At 37.9% G+C, this 15,912-nt stretch overlaps 1 protein-coding gene across 1 annotated transcript; it reads right to left on the reverse strand.

The window, feature by feature from the left end:
* Positions 1-1,229: 1,229 nt before the first annotated feature.
* On the reverse strand, positions 1,230-14,616 carry RRH (retinal pigment epithelium-derived rhodopsin homolog). The gene is made up of 7 exons (XM_040237483.1): positions 14,389-14,616; positions 8,987-9,177; positions 7,196-7,295; positions 6,510-6,663; positions 5,439-5,607; positions 3,219-3,397; positions 1,230-1,770 (listed from the first exon to the last, which is right to left on the reverse strand). Exons 1-7 carry the CDS (start codon positions 14,516-14,518, stop codon positions 1,656-1,658), a joined length of 1,038 nt encoding a protein of 345 aa, XP_040093417.1. The 5' UTR covers positions 14,519-14,616; the 3' UTR covers positions 1,230-1,655.
* Positions 14,617-15,912: the final 1,296 nt, after the last annotated feature.

Raw genomic sequence — 15,912 nt, forward strand, 5'->3', positions numbered from 1 at the left:
TTCCTGACCCAGGGATTGAACCCATAACTCCTGCATTGGTAAGCAGATTCTTTACCACTGAGCCACTAGTGAAGCCCAGTAACTATTACTCAGTTCAGTTCAGTTCAGTTGCTAAGTCATGTCCAACTCCTTGCGACCCCATGAACCGCAGCACGCCAGGCCTCCCTGTCCATCACCAACTCCCAGAGTTTACTCAAACTCATGTCCATTGAGTCAGTGATGCCATCCAGCCATCTCATTCTCTGTCGTTCCCTTCTCCTCCTGCCTTCAATCTTTCCCAGCATCAGGGTCTTTTCAAGTGAGTCAGCTCTTCGCATCAGGTGGCCAAAGTATTGGAGTTTCAGCTTCAACATCAGGTCTCCTTTAGGATGGACTGGTTGGACCTCCTTGCAGTCCAAGGGACTCTCAAGAGTTTTCTCTAACACCACAGTTGAAAAGCATCAATTCTTTGGTGCTCAGCTTTCTTTATAGTCCAACTCTCACATCCATACACGACTACTGGAAAAACCATAGCCTTGACTAAACAGACCTTTGTTGACAAAGTAATGTCTCTGCTTTTGAATATGCTGTCTAGGTTGGTCATAACTTTCCTTCCAAGGAGTAAGCGTCTTTTAATTTCATGGCTGCAGTCACCATCTGCAGTGATTTTGGAGCCCAAAAAAATAAAGTCAGCCACTGTTTCCACTGTTTTCCCATCTATTTGCCATGAAGGGATGGGACCAGATGCTAGCTTTAAGCCAACTTTTTCACTCTCCTCTTTCACTTTCATCAAGAGGCTCTTTAGTTCTTCTTCACTTTCTGCCATAAGGGTGGTGTCATCTGCATATCTGAGGTTATTGATATTTCTCCCGGCAATCTTGATTCCAGCTTGTGCTTCTTCCAGCCCAGCCTTTCTCATGATGTACTCTGCATATAAGTTAAATAAGCAGAGTGACAATATACAGCCTTGGCATACTCCTTTTCCTACTTGGAACCAGTCTGTTGTTCCATGTCCAGTTCTAACTGTTGCTTCCTGACTTACATACAAGTTTCTCAAGAGGCAGGTCAGGTGGTCTGGTATTCCCATCTCTTCCAGAATTTTCCACAGTTTATTGTGATCCACACAGTCAAAGGCTTTGGCATAGTCAATAAAGCAGAAATAGATGTTTTTATGGAACTCTCTTGCTTTTTTGATGATAATAACTATTATTACTATTAATTTATTCTAACATTAAAATTATAGGGAGACCTGGCATGCTGCAGTTCATGGGGTCACAAAGAGTCAGACACAACTGAGCAATGGAACCGAACATTAAAATAGCAGTTGCTTCTAATCTAGTGGAAGAACCAGGCAAGACACCAGGTCATTGATACACTGTAATACACACCATCATAGGGAGAAAGAGAAGAGGCCTTAATCTCATGGGCCTCTATTCATCAAACTAGATGAGTAATATGTTTACATATAAGGAAATAGTGAAACATTCCCAACAGTAGCCAGTCCACAAACAGAACTATAAACTACACTTGAGAAAGTTATCGTCTATTGTCTATTGTCTATTAACTATTCTATGTCTCTATTTGATTGAAATGAGCTCACATTTAAAATGAAATTAAACCACTACAAAAAAAATAATAAAGAAAATGTTTTGATAAATGTGTGAGTTCCTCTTATTTCAGACTTTTCCAGAAGTCAGTGGGTTTTGAGGTACATCCATTGGTAAAATACTCGTCACAGGCATTGCTTGGGTAGTCTGACATTTGAACATGGCAACCATCGCCCTTCGAAACCTAGAATAAAAAAGGAAAAATCTGGCATTATCCCATGATGACTTGGAATGTTTAAAGAACTTTCAAATATGACTAAGATGGCACTACTGCCAATTAGCAACTCCAAATAAATTTCTGCTTCCAACTTTAACATATCCTATTGAGACCTTTATAAATGTATTATAAAGTATACAGTACAATTAAAGATCAATTTTGCACCACTGATTGTAAACATTGAAGACATTTAATAAAAATCAATAACTATGTCTAAGATGACACCATGTCTAAGATGACAATGTCAGTTGCAAGGAATCATTTACTTGAACTAAGGACGGGTATTTCAGACATTTATTCTAATGAGCAAAGGCCAGTTTAATGCCTGACCTTTCCAAAAGAACTACTAATAGACTCTAAATTTAAGATGTGTTCTTTATTCTTCTTATGTCGTCTATTTGATCTTAAAAGTTTTTATGTTTCTTCATATACCTATGGCTAAAGTTGCTTTCCAAAACATGCGCATAAATATATAAGCTTAATAGAAGCAGCACTGGCAATCCAGGATCAAATTATCAGTACTTCACATCTACTGGGATTTCCTGGTCAAATATTTAAGCACAGTAGATTGGTTCAATCCACCTTTAAGCAGTAACAGGAAATGAAGTAGTCTAAGCTGCCCTACCCAGAGGCTCAAGGGTAAAGAAACTGCCTGCAATGCAGGAGACTCAGCAGGAGCCTCAGGTTTGATCCCTGGGTTAGGAAGATCCCCTGGAGAAGGAAATGACAACCCACTCCAGTATTCTTGCCTGGAAATTCCATGGACAGCCTGTGGAGTCGCAAAAGGGTCAGACACGACTTAGCGACTAAACGACAAAAGCTGCACTGAGGAGGCAGGAAAGAAATCCTTGCTCAGAGGCTCAACAAAAGGGGGAAAGGAAGAGTCTCCATTATCCTCAGTGACTACACAATCCTGAAGCCTGTTATGTTAACAATGAATTTTTCTCTTGCATCTGAATGATATGTCTTCCTTCTAGTAAATATACACTTATGCTACCCACATAGGGAACCCATCTGGCCTTGCTTTGTCCACTTTCCAGTAACAGAATCACTATTTTCTTTGCAAAACTGATTACAGGTTTTCTTTGCAAAACCTTCCAGGGTCATTGCTGCCAGAGGGCCATCAAAGATGAAACTTGCATTTGGGGATGCTTAGCTGGTGGAACTTGGTCTTGAATTACCCATGGTCATCTCACCTCCATGTGGGAAGAGTCTGTCACAGAACTGGAGTCCTAGACATTTCAGGTCCTGAATGCTTCTGCAGTGCAGTTGCATGAACCAAATAACTCTTAATTTCACCTGAAGCGAGTTTCTGTCATTTACCTCCCCCCAAATTTAGAACATTATCCATTGCCTTTCTAACATTCTTTCTGTATACACTTTTTTTCTTAAGTTGAGAAGCATTTTAGACTTACTTTTTATTAGCAATCACATAAATACAAGGATTGTAGAATGTAGAAGATTTTGCAAACAGAGGAGCTATGATGGCCATTGCGGGAGGAATCTTCTTTGGGTCACCAAAAGATGCCCATAAGCACACGATGGAATAAGGGGACCACGCCACCAGAAACATGAGTATCATTATCACAGACATCTGTAAAAGAAATCAGTATTCACCAAGCCCAATAACTAAAATATCAAAATAGCTAGTATATCTAAAACTGCATGAAAAATTATCTGGATTGAAACTTGAATAAGTTTATGATGTTGAAGACATAGAGGAAACACTGAAAATTTCCCCTCATTGTACTCTGCTAATATACCTAAAGTCAGCTATGATAACTGGAGCTTGTGAAATGGATGAACTGGTTCATGAATGTAAAGAATGCCCTCTTTCTGCTGGTGAGCCGAGGAGAATACAGCTGGATTTATCTTTTCATGGTTACTGAACTTTTCAGTGCTTGCTTAAATTTTACAACCCAGGCTTGAGCACCTCCTCACCCAATCTCAGTCCTGGATATGGTTGAGGAAATCTCTCAGAAAGTAGAAACCAAGACAAACAAACAAAACCCCAAAGAGAGACAGTGTAGGAAAGAATATTTAAGAAAATTAAAAGATAAATCCAGGAGATTAAATACCCAAATAAAAAGAGTTCCAGGAAAAGAGAATAGAGAAAACAAAAAGGGAAGTGAAATTCAAGAGAGAAATAATACAAGGAAGCTCCCAGAAGGGGAGATCTGAGTCTTGACATTGAAAGTACTCAACCCAGTATCCAGTATATGGGTGAATAAAGAGCTATATCAAGGCACATCAGCATCACATTTCAGAGAGAAAACTGGAGACACAGAGAAAATGACAAGCTTCCAGAGAGAACACAGACCACCAGTAAACTGTCAAATCTTCTCAATAGCAACACCTAAAACTGAGATACTATATAGTAATGCTTTCAAAAATCTCTGAAAATCATTTTTCGACTTTGAATTCTATGCCAAATGAACAATCAATCAAATATAATAGGAGCATTAAGACATTTTTAGGCATGCCAAATCTTAAAAATTTTACTTCCCTATAACGTTCTCAGGACTCTGTTAGGGGATGTGTTCCACCAACTGTGAGAAAATCAACACAAAAAAAAAAAAAAAAAAGGGAAGACATGCAATCCAGAAAACAGGTGATCTGATCCAGGACACAGGCCAAAGGCATTCTCAGTTTGTGATAAAGGAGATGTGGGGATACTGACTTTCTAGGTAGTCATCTTAAAGAAGTGCCAATGTAATCTGGAGCAGGAGATCTGGGGGTGTCAGGAGGATAACTAAGAAAAGGATGAAGTCAGTTTAGTCTCTGATGCATATGAAAATACTAAGAGGCAACTGAAGCTTCTGATAGATTATTTAGAGATGAATTAGGGACAGGTACATAGGACAGTCAGGCTCCCCTGGTGGCTCATAGAGTAAAGAATCTGCCTGCAACGCAGGAGACCTGGGTTCGATCTCTGAGTTGAGAAGATCACCCTGGAGAAGGAACACTGACTCCAGTGCTCCTGCCTGGAGAATCCCATGGACAGAGAGGCCTGGTAGGCTCCAGTCCATGGGGTCACACAGAGTTAGACACGACTGAGTGACTAATGCTGCCACTTTCCAAAATCACTTCATTTTCACACAGAACAGTCAGGAAACAAAGCTATAGAGAGATGGGGGGTGGAAGTGGAGGAGAGAGGGAGAGAAGAAGAGAAGGGGAGAGAGATGGACAGAAGACAAGAAAGAAAAAGGAAAGGAATGAACTGTTAACTCCAAAGGGGGAATAGTTGTATAAAAAAGAAGAAATATAAGTCATACAGCCCTACAGAGATCTGCAATAAATGAAATTTAGATAATCACAATAATGTAAAATTGACTCTTCATCTAGCCAAATATTAACATTTTATTGACAAGATGAGAGATGTTGGTGGGGAGAAGGAAAAGATGGTGGTATAAGAGAAATTCTCTTTATTCACAGTAGGAAATCAAGAAGTAGCAGCAAGCAAAAATGCCTGAAACAGTAGATGACCACATTGTTTAGAAATATGGAGGCCAACACTAGAAAAAAGATCCAGAAAATAAGAATCGGGAGTTGGGGAGAGATGACTACAAGGCCAAGGAACCATGTCCATGTAGAAGCTTGATTATAAAACTTTTTTAAGGATTTTAATGCCTTACCTTTGTTACATCTATCTGATTTGACCAATCTCTGTTGAAGTACTCAGTGCAGTTATTAGTGCCATGATATTTAATGAATTGAGTGACATGGTAATAACAGTAAAACATCACTGTTAAGGGCACGATAAAATTTATCGCAACTACCATCATTGTGTAAGAAACAAAAGACCTGAAAGTAAGAAAAGGAAATAATTAAATCATGACATTAAGTCACTATTCATCTAATGTATTAAATAGGGGAAGGGAAACAGAATAATTACCAGAAGTAATACTGGCATTGTCTAGTATTAGTAAACAGCTTAGGAGGTACATTCGACTTTTAGTTCATTCAGACTAGGGGTTGGCAAACTATGACCTGTGGGCAAATCCAGCCTGTCGCCTGTTTTTGTAAATAAAATTTTATTGGAACCACAGTCATTTCCTTACTGTCTATGGCTGCTTCCACAGGCAGAGTTGAATAGTTACAATGCAATCGAGACAACCTTGCCTGTAAAATCTAAAATATTTATTTTTTGACCCTGTACAGAAAAATGTTTAGACTTAGATTTAGTTTGACAGAAATTTTCTGTTTACTTTTCTGAGTAATCTTTCACTTCCTTTAATGAACTAAATTAACTTCTTTTCCTTAGTAAACATAGAAGAGCCTCACTGATGAGTAAGCAATCCTTGCAGGGACTGCACTTTTGCTGTGTAATTCTCAGAAGATGCTTTATCACCAGGAAAGAAAGCCTGGGCTTTCTCCAGAACTGCACACTGTCTAGCTCCACCAATAGTCCTTTCCCCCGTAGGTCCTACCTCTAAGGTGCAGCTAAAGGAGGCTCTGTATCCCCTTTGCTGCCAAAGGACAGAAAGGAGGGAACAGAGCAGGGAGACAAAGGGATGCCCTGTCCTCGCAAATTAACAAAATTCACGTTCCTCAATTCGTCCCTAGTCGGAATCACATCATCTAAACCAAGGAAACCCTTTGCCACACTCTATATGAGAAACATTAGATCTGAGGTTAAATATAAAATGGTGAAAACGTGTCTGCATTAGAAGCATTTAATTATAAACTGCATATACATTTCTTACACATCATTTTTCCGCCAGTTTATGGTACAGGTGGCCCCAGTAGGATCTGGGGCATAACTAGCCCACCCAATGATAGGCATCAAAGCCCAAAATAGGCCATTGGTCCAGGCCCCCAGAATCATGCTGATGTAAGTGTTGGTGGTCATTCTTCTTCCTAGTAACAAATACATGGAATATTAAATCATTTCCCAATGACGTGATTCATATCTTCATCTTATTTTAACTGATTATTCAAAATTATTACCAAGTAGATTCTTTACAGAGCACTTTAGTTCACACAAAACCTATGAATTCATATTCTGGAAAAAAAAAATTTAAGCTGAATCTTGAATGATAAAATGATGAATCAGAGGACAGGCAGGGAGAAACACTGGGGAAGTAGCATCTACAAAGACCCCAAATTGGGAAAGGATTTCGCCAGTATCCCAAAGTGACAAGATCCCAGGCTATGTTGCAAAGGTAGTCAGGGGTCAGAACACGTAGGGTCTTGGAGGCCATGTTATGAAATTTGAATTTTATTCTAGGTATAATAGAAAACCACTGAAACTTCCAATCAAGGATTATCAGAGAAAGAAGGCTGACCATGTTGCAAGTCATTACATTTATTAATACATTTTGAAGTGAAGGTGTGACAAGCAGAACTTAGGCAAATGGGTTCACCGCAAAAGCTGAGAAAAGTGCTGTACCTGCATCCGGATGGCAGATGGTCAGGTATCGATCCACGGCCACGACTGTGAGCAATCCAATACTTGCCATTCCAAAAAATATATTCAACCCAGCATAAACCTGAAAATCAAAAGTGGAATGATTCCACCATTCTACATACCATCCCAAGAGACATTTATACTTTTATCCCATTGCTAAAATATATTTCAAATATGTTGAACAGTAAATAAATACATTGAGTGTCTTCTATTTTGTGCGTGTGTTCAGTCGCTCAGTCGTGTCCGACTTTTTGCATCCTGACTCCTCTGTCCATGGGATTTCACAGGCAAGAGTACTAGAGTGGGTTCCATTTCCTCCTCCAGGGAATCTTCACAACCAAGGGATTGCACCTGCGTTTCCTGCACTGTAGGCAGATTCTTTACCACTGAGCCACCAGGGAAGCCCCATTTTCTATTTTACTAATGTTAAAATACATCATCTATTGTCAAATTGTAAGTGGCTTAATAAAGGTACTTATAGAAAACATTCTGGGACTTCATTAATTAAAATAAGCTTTTTTTAAAAAGCTAAGATTTAAAGTAAAACTTCTATACATACTCTAAAGAGGGCAAAAACAAACCATAAATCAAGTGCAGTGCATATAACCAACAAAAGACTGGGATTCAGAAAACAGACAATTCACTAAGGGGAAAAGACAAACAGAAAAATGGGCTATTCACACAAGAGGAAACCAGAATGTCTATGACATAAGATGTACAATCACATTAAATATTGAAAGGAATGCAAATCATAAGACACTATTTTACATCCATCACAACACTACAAATTTAAAAGTCTGACAATCCCAAGCACTGGTGAAAATGTGGAGCAACAGAAGTTCTCATAATTGGCACCACCATTTTGAAGAATAATTTGGCCACACCTGATAAAGTTGACGTTGTGTTATCTACCACCAAACCATTCCTCTTCTAGTAACATATCTAAAGAAACTCTCATATACTGCAGAAAGAGACATGTATGAGAACATTTGTGATTTTAAAAAATTGGGAACAGAGAATTCCCTGGCGGTCCAGTGGTTAGGACTCTGCACTCTCATTGCCAGGGCCCTGGGTTCCATCCCTGGTTGGGGAACTAAGATCCCATAAGCCCTGAAGCACAACCAAAAACAAAAAGCAAGAAGCCCCAAACAACCTGAAGGTCATATTGCAAAACATCAAGATTTGCCAAAACCTGCTGATGCATAATGGTATTCACTGTTCTCTACCGTTTTCATTTTATTCTCTACAGCTATATAGCTTAAAACAGCAAACAGTTCTAAAAAATTGGGCCAAAAGTCATTACTGCAAACTATATTTATTTTCTTGTCAGTAAAAATTATAGCAGATATGTTTACCAGCAATTCTCACAAAGAACTTACCACAGAAAAAAATCAACAACATGTAGTTTAACTATATTACTCAGACATTATGATATAGTCATTAAATACTTTAGTTTCAAATGAAAGCAGAGTATTTCTTTTTGAATTTGCAATACACAAGTTTTTATTTGAATATGCAAATGTTCACTTTTCTTCTAATTTTTTGCTAGTTTAATTTTTTCCTCTAGGTTGGGGAAATTTTGAAAATATAATGATGGCTACTGCTTTCATTTCTCTTATTAAAGAATATATTTCCTAGTCGCTCCTGAAGCTGTTTTCAATAAGAGCACCATATCTATTATGCTACATAAAACTATTTGATTTTGTAAAGACACTTAAACTTACAAGTTCTTAATCTAGTTCATCTTGCTTTGATTCTAAGGATCTCTGATACCTGACATCCTGCATATCCAAATTTCCAGCTTCCATGCAGATCTGAAGCAGCAGACATGGGGTAGCCAATGCTACTGACCCCTATATCAGTAACAGCCAGGTTGATGATAATTGCATTTGTGGGTGTCCGAAGTTCCTTGAACTTAATGAAGATGCCTAGAACAATTATGTTGCTGAGGATACTTATCACACCTGAGAACATAAAAAAAATCACACATTTCACTTAATTTGAATGTGCAAAACTAAAATAAAAATTAAATATTTAAATTCCTTCAGAAACAAAGCAAATTCACAAATCGGTTTTGGTTCATTTACTGGAAGAGCTCCAGCTATTCTTCAAACTAGTTGTGATATTGTCACAGCCCTCTTGTGAAAACAGAAATATAAAAATCAAAACACAAAGAATCCACAACTTGTATAAACCAGCACCAAAGGATGGCATTTACAACATCACTATTGATCACTCCATCCTTGAAGTGACTCCCATGATACCACCAATGCTGATTTTTAGGATTCATATGTTTGTGTGTGTGTGTGACCATATAGTCTCCTTTGGCAGCTTAATTTCCTCTCCTCCTTCCTGAAGATGGAGGCTCTTCTTTGTTTCTCAGGCCTCAGCTATCATTCTGTCCTAACAGCACTTCTGTCACTTTCTATTCCTGAAATACGCTCCAGTCCCTCATCCCTTTTCATACAACTCATTGCCATTAGACATTTATTAAGCATCTACAGTATGCAAGATCATATGATTTCAATATTACTTAAAACTTAACATGTTCAAATCTGATTACACATACACGTACATCCTTAAATAAGAATGCACACAACAAGGTTTGGCTAGCTAGACAGGAAGTCAAGCTGGCTCTCAGATCCACTGAGAACCTCACAGGCCACATCACCCTAGTGAAGTTTCCAAAGTCTGGGATCTGACTCTTAGCCCTCCCTGCACGTCTAGAGACTCAATGTTGTCAGTGCCCCAGAATTGGCTGGATTAGGGAGACTGATGACTGAAATTCTTAATCTGAATGCCAATGTATTAATTTACAATGAGAAATACTGTTGAGTAGACTGGATGTGAATGTTAGCCTGCTTAACACCCCCATCTGCTGAATAAATTTCCCATCAGCCAGATGTAAGCCATACTAGGTCCTAACAACTGAGAGAGGGTAGAGCCATTACCAGACTCCTAGGGGCTAAAGGAAGGGTAAAGGACACAAGGAATAGAGGGTGTTCACCATCATGAAGAGAACTCTGGTGAGCAGACCCAGCTATTGCCAGAGAGAGGAAGGTTTCCAAGTACCAACACACAAAGGTATCAGCTAAGGAAGAACTTCTATTATGTTTGGCACTGTGGTCAAAACTTCTGTTCAACATTCTGTTATACTAATCTTCCAGGCTCCTGTTCTTTTCCTCCTGCATGCTGCTGGCAGAATAAGCATGCCACAATATAGAATTAACCAAGACCCTTCTCAGTTTACTCCCCAATGTCTGTGGGGTAAAAGTTCACATGTCCAGCCTGGTACCCTGGTCTCTGCTTCGAACTGTTTTTATCTTCTCTAAGCAAATGTTCTGGGGTCACAAAGAGTTGGACATGACTGAACGACTGAACTGAACTGAAGCGAATGTTCACACTTATCAAATAAGCCCTCCATCTAGTTATCTATCAGCTATACCAGGCATGTGGTAAATTTCAGCTCTCATTTCTCCCACTTGGAACACCCTACTCCTTTACCTATCCAAATGCTACCCACCCTTCAAAATTCTGTTCAAGCCTGATTCTGCCCTCAAAGTCTTGTCTTCCTCATAGTATCCTCTCATCACTAATAAATTTTCTAAGTTCTTGTCTATATTATACTTCATCTTATGTGATGCTATATTATTTAACTCATATATTCCTAATCTTCCTGTGTAAATTACAGGCTTCTAATGGCTTCTATGTTGAGTATGTGACATACAGCAGATTTATTTAATAGACAACTAAAACTCATATTGCTTAATATCTATTATTCCTGCAAGCATAATTAAGACATGATATCAGATTTGACGATTCTTTGGCTCATTATTTTTGCATCCAGTATTGTAGCTCCAAAAAGTTTAGTGAACTGAAGAATCTTTCTGGTTAGTTACAGATTTGTTGTTTTTTTAAAAGTCAGATAAAAACAGTGTAGTAAATTTGTTGCCTACCAAGTATGCAACTAGAATAGAGTAATTGTACTTATGGGGTAGTTTTAGATATAATGTGGGGAATGAGGTAAACAGTTTAGTCCTTTTCTTTATCTTCTCTGCAGCTGTCTCAGGCACTCTGCTCTATTTTCTAGCTGTGAAAGTGTTAGTCAGTTGTGTCAGACTCTTTGAGACCTCATGGACTATAGCCCACCAGGCTGCTCTCTCCATGGGATTCTCCAGGCAGGAATACTGGAGTGGGTAGCCATTCCCTTCCCCAGGGGAATCTTCCTGACTCAGGGATCGAACCCACATCTCCTGCACTGCAGGCTGGTTCTTTACTGACTGATTAACCATGGAAACCCATGTTTTCTAATGAGTAGACAGATTATTTAGTAGTTAGGTCTAAGTTCACTTAACTTAGGGACTTCCTGGTGGCTCAGAGGTAAAGAATCTGCCTGCAATACAGGAGACACGGGTTTGATCCCTGGGTTGGGAAGATCCCCTGTAGAAGGGCAACCCACGCCAGTATTCTTGCCTGGAGAACTCCATTGACAGAGCACCCTGGTGGGCTACAGTCCACGGGGTTGCAAACAGTCAGACACGACTGAGCAATTGACACACTTTCACTTAATTCCCCTTTGGCTTCTGTGGCTCTTCTCCAATCTCTTTGGGAGATCCTTCTCAATCTACTTCCTGGTGTTTCTTTCTTCTTCTCTACCTTATTAAACATATGCATTGTCCAAGTTTCTGTCCTAGACCTCCTTCTTTTCACATTTAACATACACTCAGTGATTTCAGAGTCAAGGCTACATGCTGATACTTTCCAGATCAGTCTCATAAAATTCAAAACCATGTGTCCAGCTTTTTATGGGACTTCTCTCAAACTGAACCCACGGATTTTCATTCCTGCCCCAAACATGTTCTTCTCCAGGTGTGAATAGCTTCACCATTTATCCAGTGGCCCCCAAAAAGAAAACTACTTGTCATCTTTGATGCTCCCTCACCTTCTCCCCAAGTCTCCACATCCAACCACCACGGATTCTAAATTCTAGCTCTATCTCCATTGCCACGACTTCCTCCTCAGAAGCCTTCTTAACTTTTACCATACCTCCTACCTAGGGTGCCTCCTACCTGGTCTGTTAGCTACCACTATAGCATATATCTAAAATGCAAATTGGATCATGTCATTTAGTGGCCCCCTACTGCCTTCACAGCTTAGGTCCTTCATTACCTGGTATGCAGTCATCCTCTCAGCCTAATATCTCTTATCTTTTAGCCTATAATGCACCCATAATGAATCTATTTCAGATCCTTAATTCACCATGCCTTCTTACCCCCAGAATAAACTGGAAAAAGGGAGAGCTTAAGTTGGTAAAAGTTTGTAAGAGCTAAAATCCAAAGAGAACTATTAAATTAAAAATGAAATTTAAAATGTAAAGTAGGCTTTTTGTAACAGTAGCAAATGAAATAAATGCTTTGACTAAACTTTTTTCCTCATAGTTTTGGTTTAAGTGAGTTTTGTTAAAGGTGGTGGTTTGGGGGCCCAAAGAACAATAATCATTTAAACAAAAGCATAATGAGGTGAGACATGGTCCCTTCAGTTTACCTGCTAAAAATACAACATATACACATTAAAACTGATCCTTGTGATTATACATGAGGGTTCTAGAGCCAAAGAACCTGAGTTCAATACTGGTGTAGCTACTTAGTAGATGTGTGTGTGTTGGTAATGTTACTTAAACTCTATCAGTATAAATGGAGAAAATAAAACAAATTTACTTACCGAATTAGTTTAAGGATGAATTATTCCATACAGGTTAAGTGCTTATAGCAGTGCTTGGTATATACCAGGTATTCAAGTAATAACATTAGTAGTAGTGGTGGTGACGGTGGTGGATGCAGTAGTGACAACAGTAGTAGCAGAGTCCCACTGTCACAGGGAGACCACTATTACTGTTACTGTCGTTACAGGAATTAAGGACAAGAGAGAACATTTTCTTAACAGGAAATCTTCTTTGCATGCTTCCTTTGTAACCAGATCAAAAAAGACAGCTTTTCTTGGTCATCTACCAAAACTAACCAAACCAAAAGTTGGTATACAAAGTATTCCTGTGTAGTTGTGATAAGGAGGTTATCTCATTAAGTAGCATATTGTTTTCTCCTTTTTGTTGCAACACACACACAAAAAGAAAACAGAACTCACCCAGGGCTATCATACAGAGGTATTCAAATGAAAGAGTTATTAGCATGTCACTAAAATTTATGAAAATTAACTGAGGAACCATAGTTTCTAGCAGAGAAGTGATACTCTAATTGTGAGTAATGGGGAAATTAAGCAGTTATAAAGAATAAACTGGGTATAGTAGGATTTGCTATCTTTTTACTCTACTTTTGAATATACTTACAATTTTTCATAAGTCAATCCAAAAAATAATGAGTAACTTCTAAAATTCATTAGTATTTGTTCCAACATACACTGTATATATCATTTAGGTATATTTGTGCATTATTTTTTTATTTTTCACAATAATCCCAACTGGAAGCTTATTCTTATCCCCATTTTATAGATATGAAAATGGAAGAACAAAAAGATAAAGGAACTTGCTCACTGCTGCAAAGAAACTAAAAAATGAAAACCAAACTTCAGTTTTCCAAGACAGCATCAAAAAACGAGCTTAATCATCAAACTCTGTCTTCAATACAATCTGCTCTCTCTTTTTACAACTCATTTTTTTTCCAGGATCTTTCAATCTGAACTAGATTCCACCAGTGATGACAAAACTACAGAAAGTATGTATGAGAACAGTAAATGCCATAAAAATACATTTTTGCCACAGTGCACATTCTCCCCCAATAAAAATTCATTTGACAATAAAATAGCCAAACATACAGATGATTTATTTTCTATAAAACTTTTCTCAGCCCCATCTCACTGCCTATCAAAATTCAAAATAACTTGTTAGATTAACCACCATTAACAATGTTTCCATTTATCCTTTCACCTACATTCTCTTATTTGATCTTTACAGCCAGGAAGAAGAGCAAGTATTATCCTTATTTATCACATGAGCACAACAACTGAGAAAGGATAAGTGACTTGTCGAGCTTGGCCAACAGTACAGAACTTGAAACACTATCTCTGAAGCCATGCTTCTTCTACTACCTTATGCTAAAAACCGCAGCTTTTCTTCACTCATTCAAAAGCAAAATAACTGTTAATGGAGTAAACATCCATACCTGCAGTAATCAAGTAAGCTGCAACAATGTTGTGTTCAGTCTGTGAAAAGACAGAGCCATTTTCATTTTTACAGTCTGAACTGTTGCCTAAATTATTCCTTAGCATTTTGCAGTGAAGATATTGAGACATCCTTCATAATGAGCTTTCAGTATCTACGAAATGTTTCAAAAGCCAGTAAGAGAAAAATTTTCAAAAGCAATCATTTCCATCTCAGCTTAAAGACCTCAAAGAAGAGCCTTTTCATAGAGGCCCTCCTTTAACAAATCTAACTGGGCTAAAGAAGAAAGGATTTTAATCCCCAGAAGAAGGGAAAAGCTTACTAGCAAAATAAAGAGAAATACCAAACAACACACATTTTAATCAATTTGGGCATCAGCTTTGTATCCAAGGAGATTATCAAGTGCCCACGTCCCATTTAAACAATAAACAAACTCAGAAAATCAGATCAGGACCTGAATTAACTGATTTCTGCTGGAAATTAAGAGTCAGCATTAGTCCTCTAAAACTATACAGGTTAAGATGACTGTTTTCTGTTGATCTTTTCAAGTTTTTCATTTCAGTTCCTTTTGTTTTTTTCATAACAATTTAAATCATTAGAGATAAAGAAGTAATCTCCCTCCAACCTTCCAAATTTCACTCTCCTAATGATAATAATAGCTTTGTGTATATTCTTTTTCTTTGCTTATAGAAACATTAATAGAACTATTTAATGTTTCCTCCACTTTCCCCCCCCCATTCTTTTCAAAAAATGAGGAGCTATATATACACAAAATAATTCTGCAATTTGTTTTCCCCTAAAGCTATACCATAAATTCCAGGTCAAAAAACCTAAATCTAAGTTATTAATAACAATATATTTCAAAGCACAGATATAACATGATCTACCTCATAATCCACCTAAGTTCATTTACCCTACATTTTGATATGCATCAGTTGTTATCTGGTTAATAATCAATAGCATACACTAGCAAAGTACCTAGAGTGAATGATTCACCTCATAAACTACAGAGCAATTCTAACATTCTGGATTATCTTAACTCCAAAAGTGTATTACATAAATGGATGACAATCTAATATGAACACTTACTGTTAGAATAAGATATCCCTACCATTTTTTTTCTGTGTAGTTTTTTATGCCATAAATTATAAAAATCTGATTCTACTCAATAGTGAAATTCCTAAAAATTGGCAACTTAAGAAAAATGATAGATGCACCAAAGTTAACAGTGTAAGTATATAACAGAACCACTAGAGGGCTATATCTACCTACTTAATTCTATAATCTTAGCATGGCCTAGCAGGAAGGGGACACAACATAATCCTTTTGCCTCAATTTTCAGCCATATACTTGAATAAACTGAAGAACTTGAAACAGGTGGGTTCATCTGTCCCAGATCTTACAGCTACTAGTATTCAAATTTTTATGACACATATAGTAATATTGTGAAGAGTATACTAGAAAAGTGAATCTCATTAGTATTCCAATATCAAAATATTTTCAAACAACCCTAAAGCAATTAACG

Source organism: Oryx dammah, unplaced genomic scaffold (genome assembly GCF_014754425.2).
Source record: "Oryx dammah isolate SB20612 unplaced genomic scaffold, SCBI_Odam_1.1 HiC_scaffold_3, whole genome shotgun sequence".
Classification (NCBI taxonomy): Eukaryota; Metazoa; Chordata; class Mammalia; order Artiodactyla; family Bovidae; genus Oryx; species Oryx dammah.

Bases quoted from the DNA above. Each gene is read 5' to 3' on its own strand.
- RRH (XM_040237483.1), bottom strand. From the start codon at position 14,518: ATGTCTCAATATCTTCACTGCAAAATGCTAAGGAATAATTTAGGCAAC. The intron at 5,608-6,509 runs GTAAGAAATGTA...TCTTACTTTCAG, and splicing joins AACTGGCGGAAAAATGATGT to GTCTTTTGTTTCTTACACAA. The intron at 3,398-5,438 runs GTAAGGCATTAA...TTTCTTTTACAG, and splicing joins ATCAGATAGATGTAACAAAG to ATGTCTGTGATAATGATACT.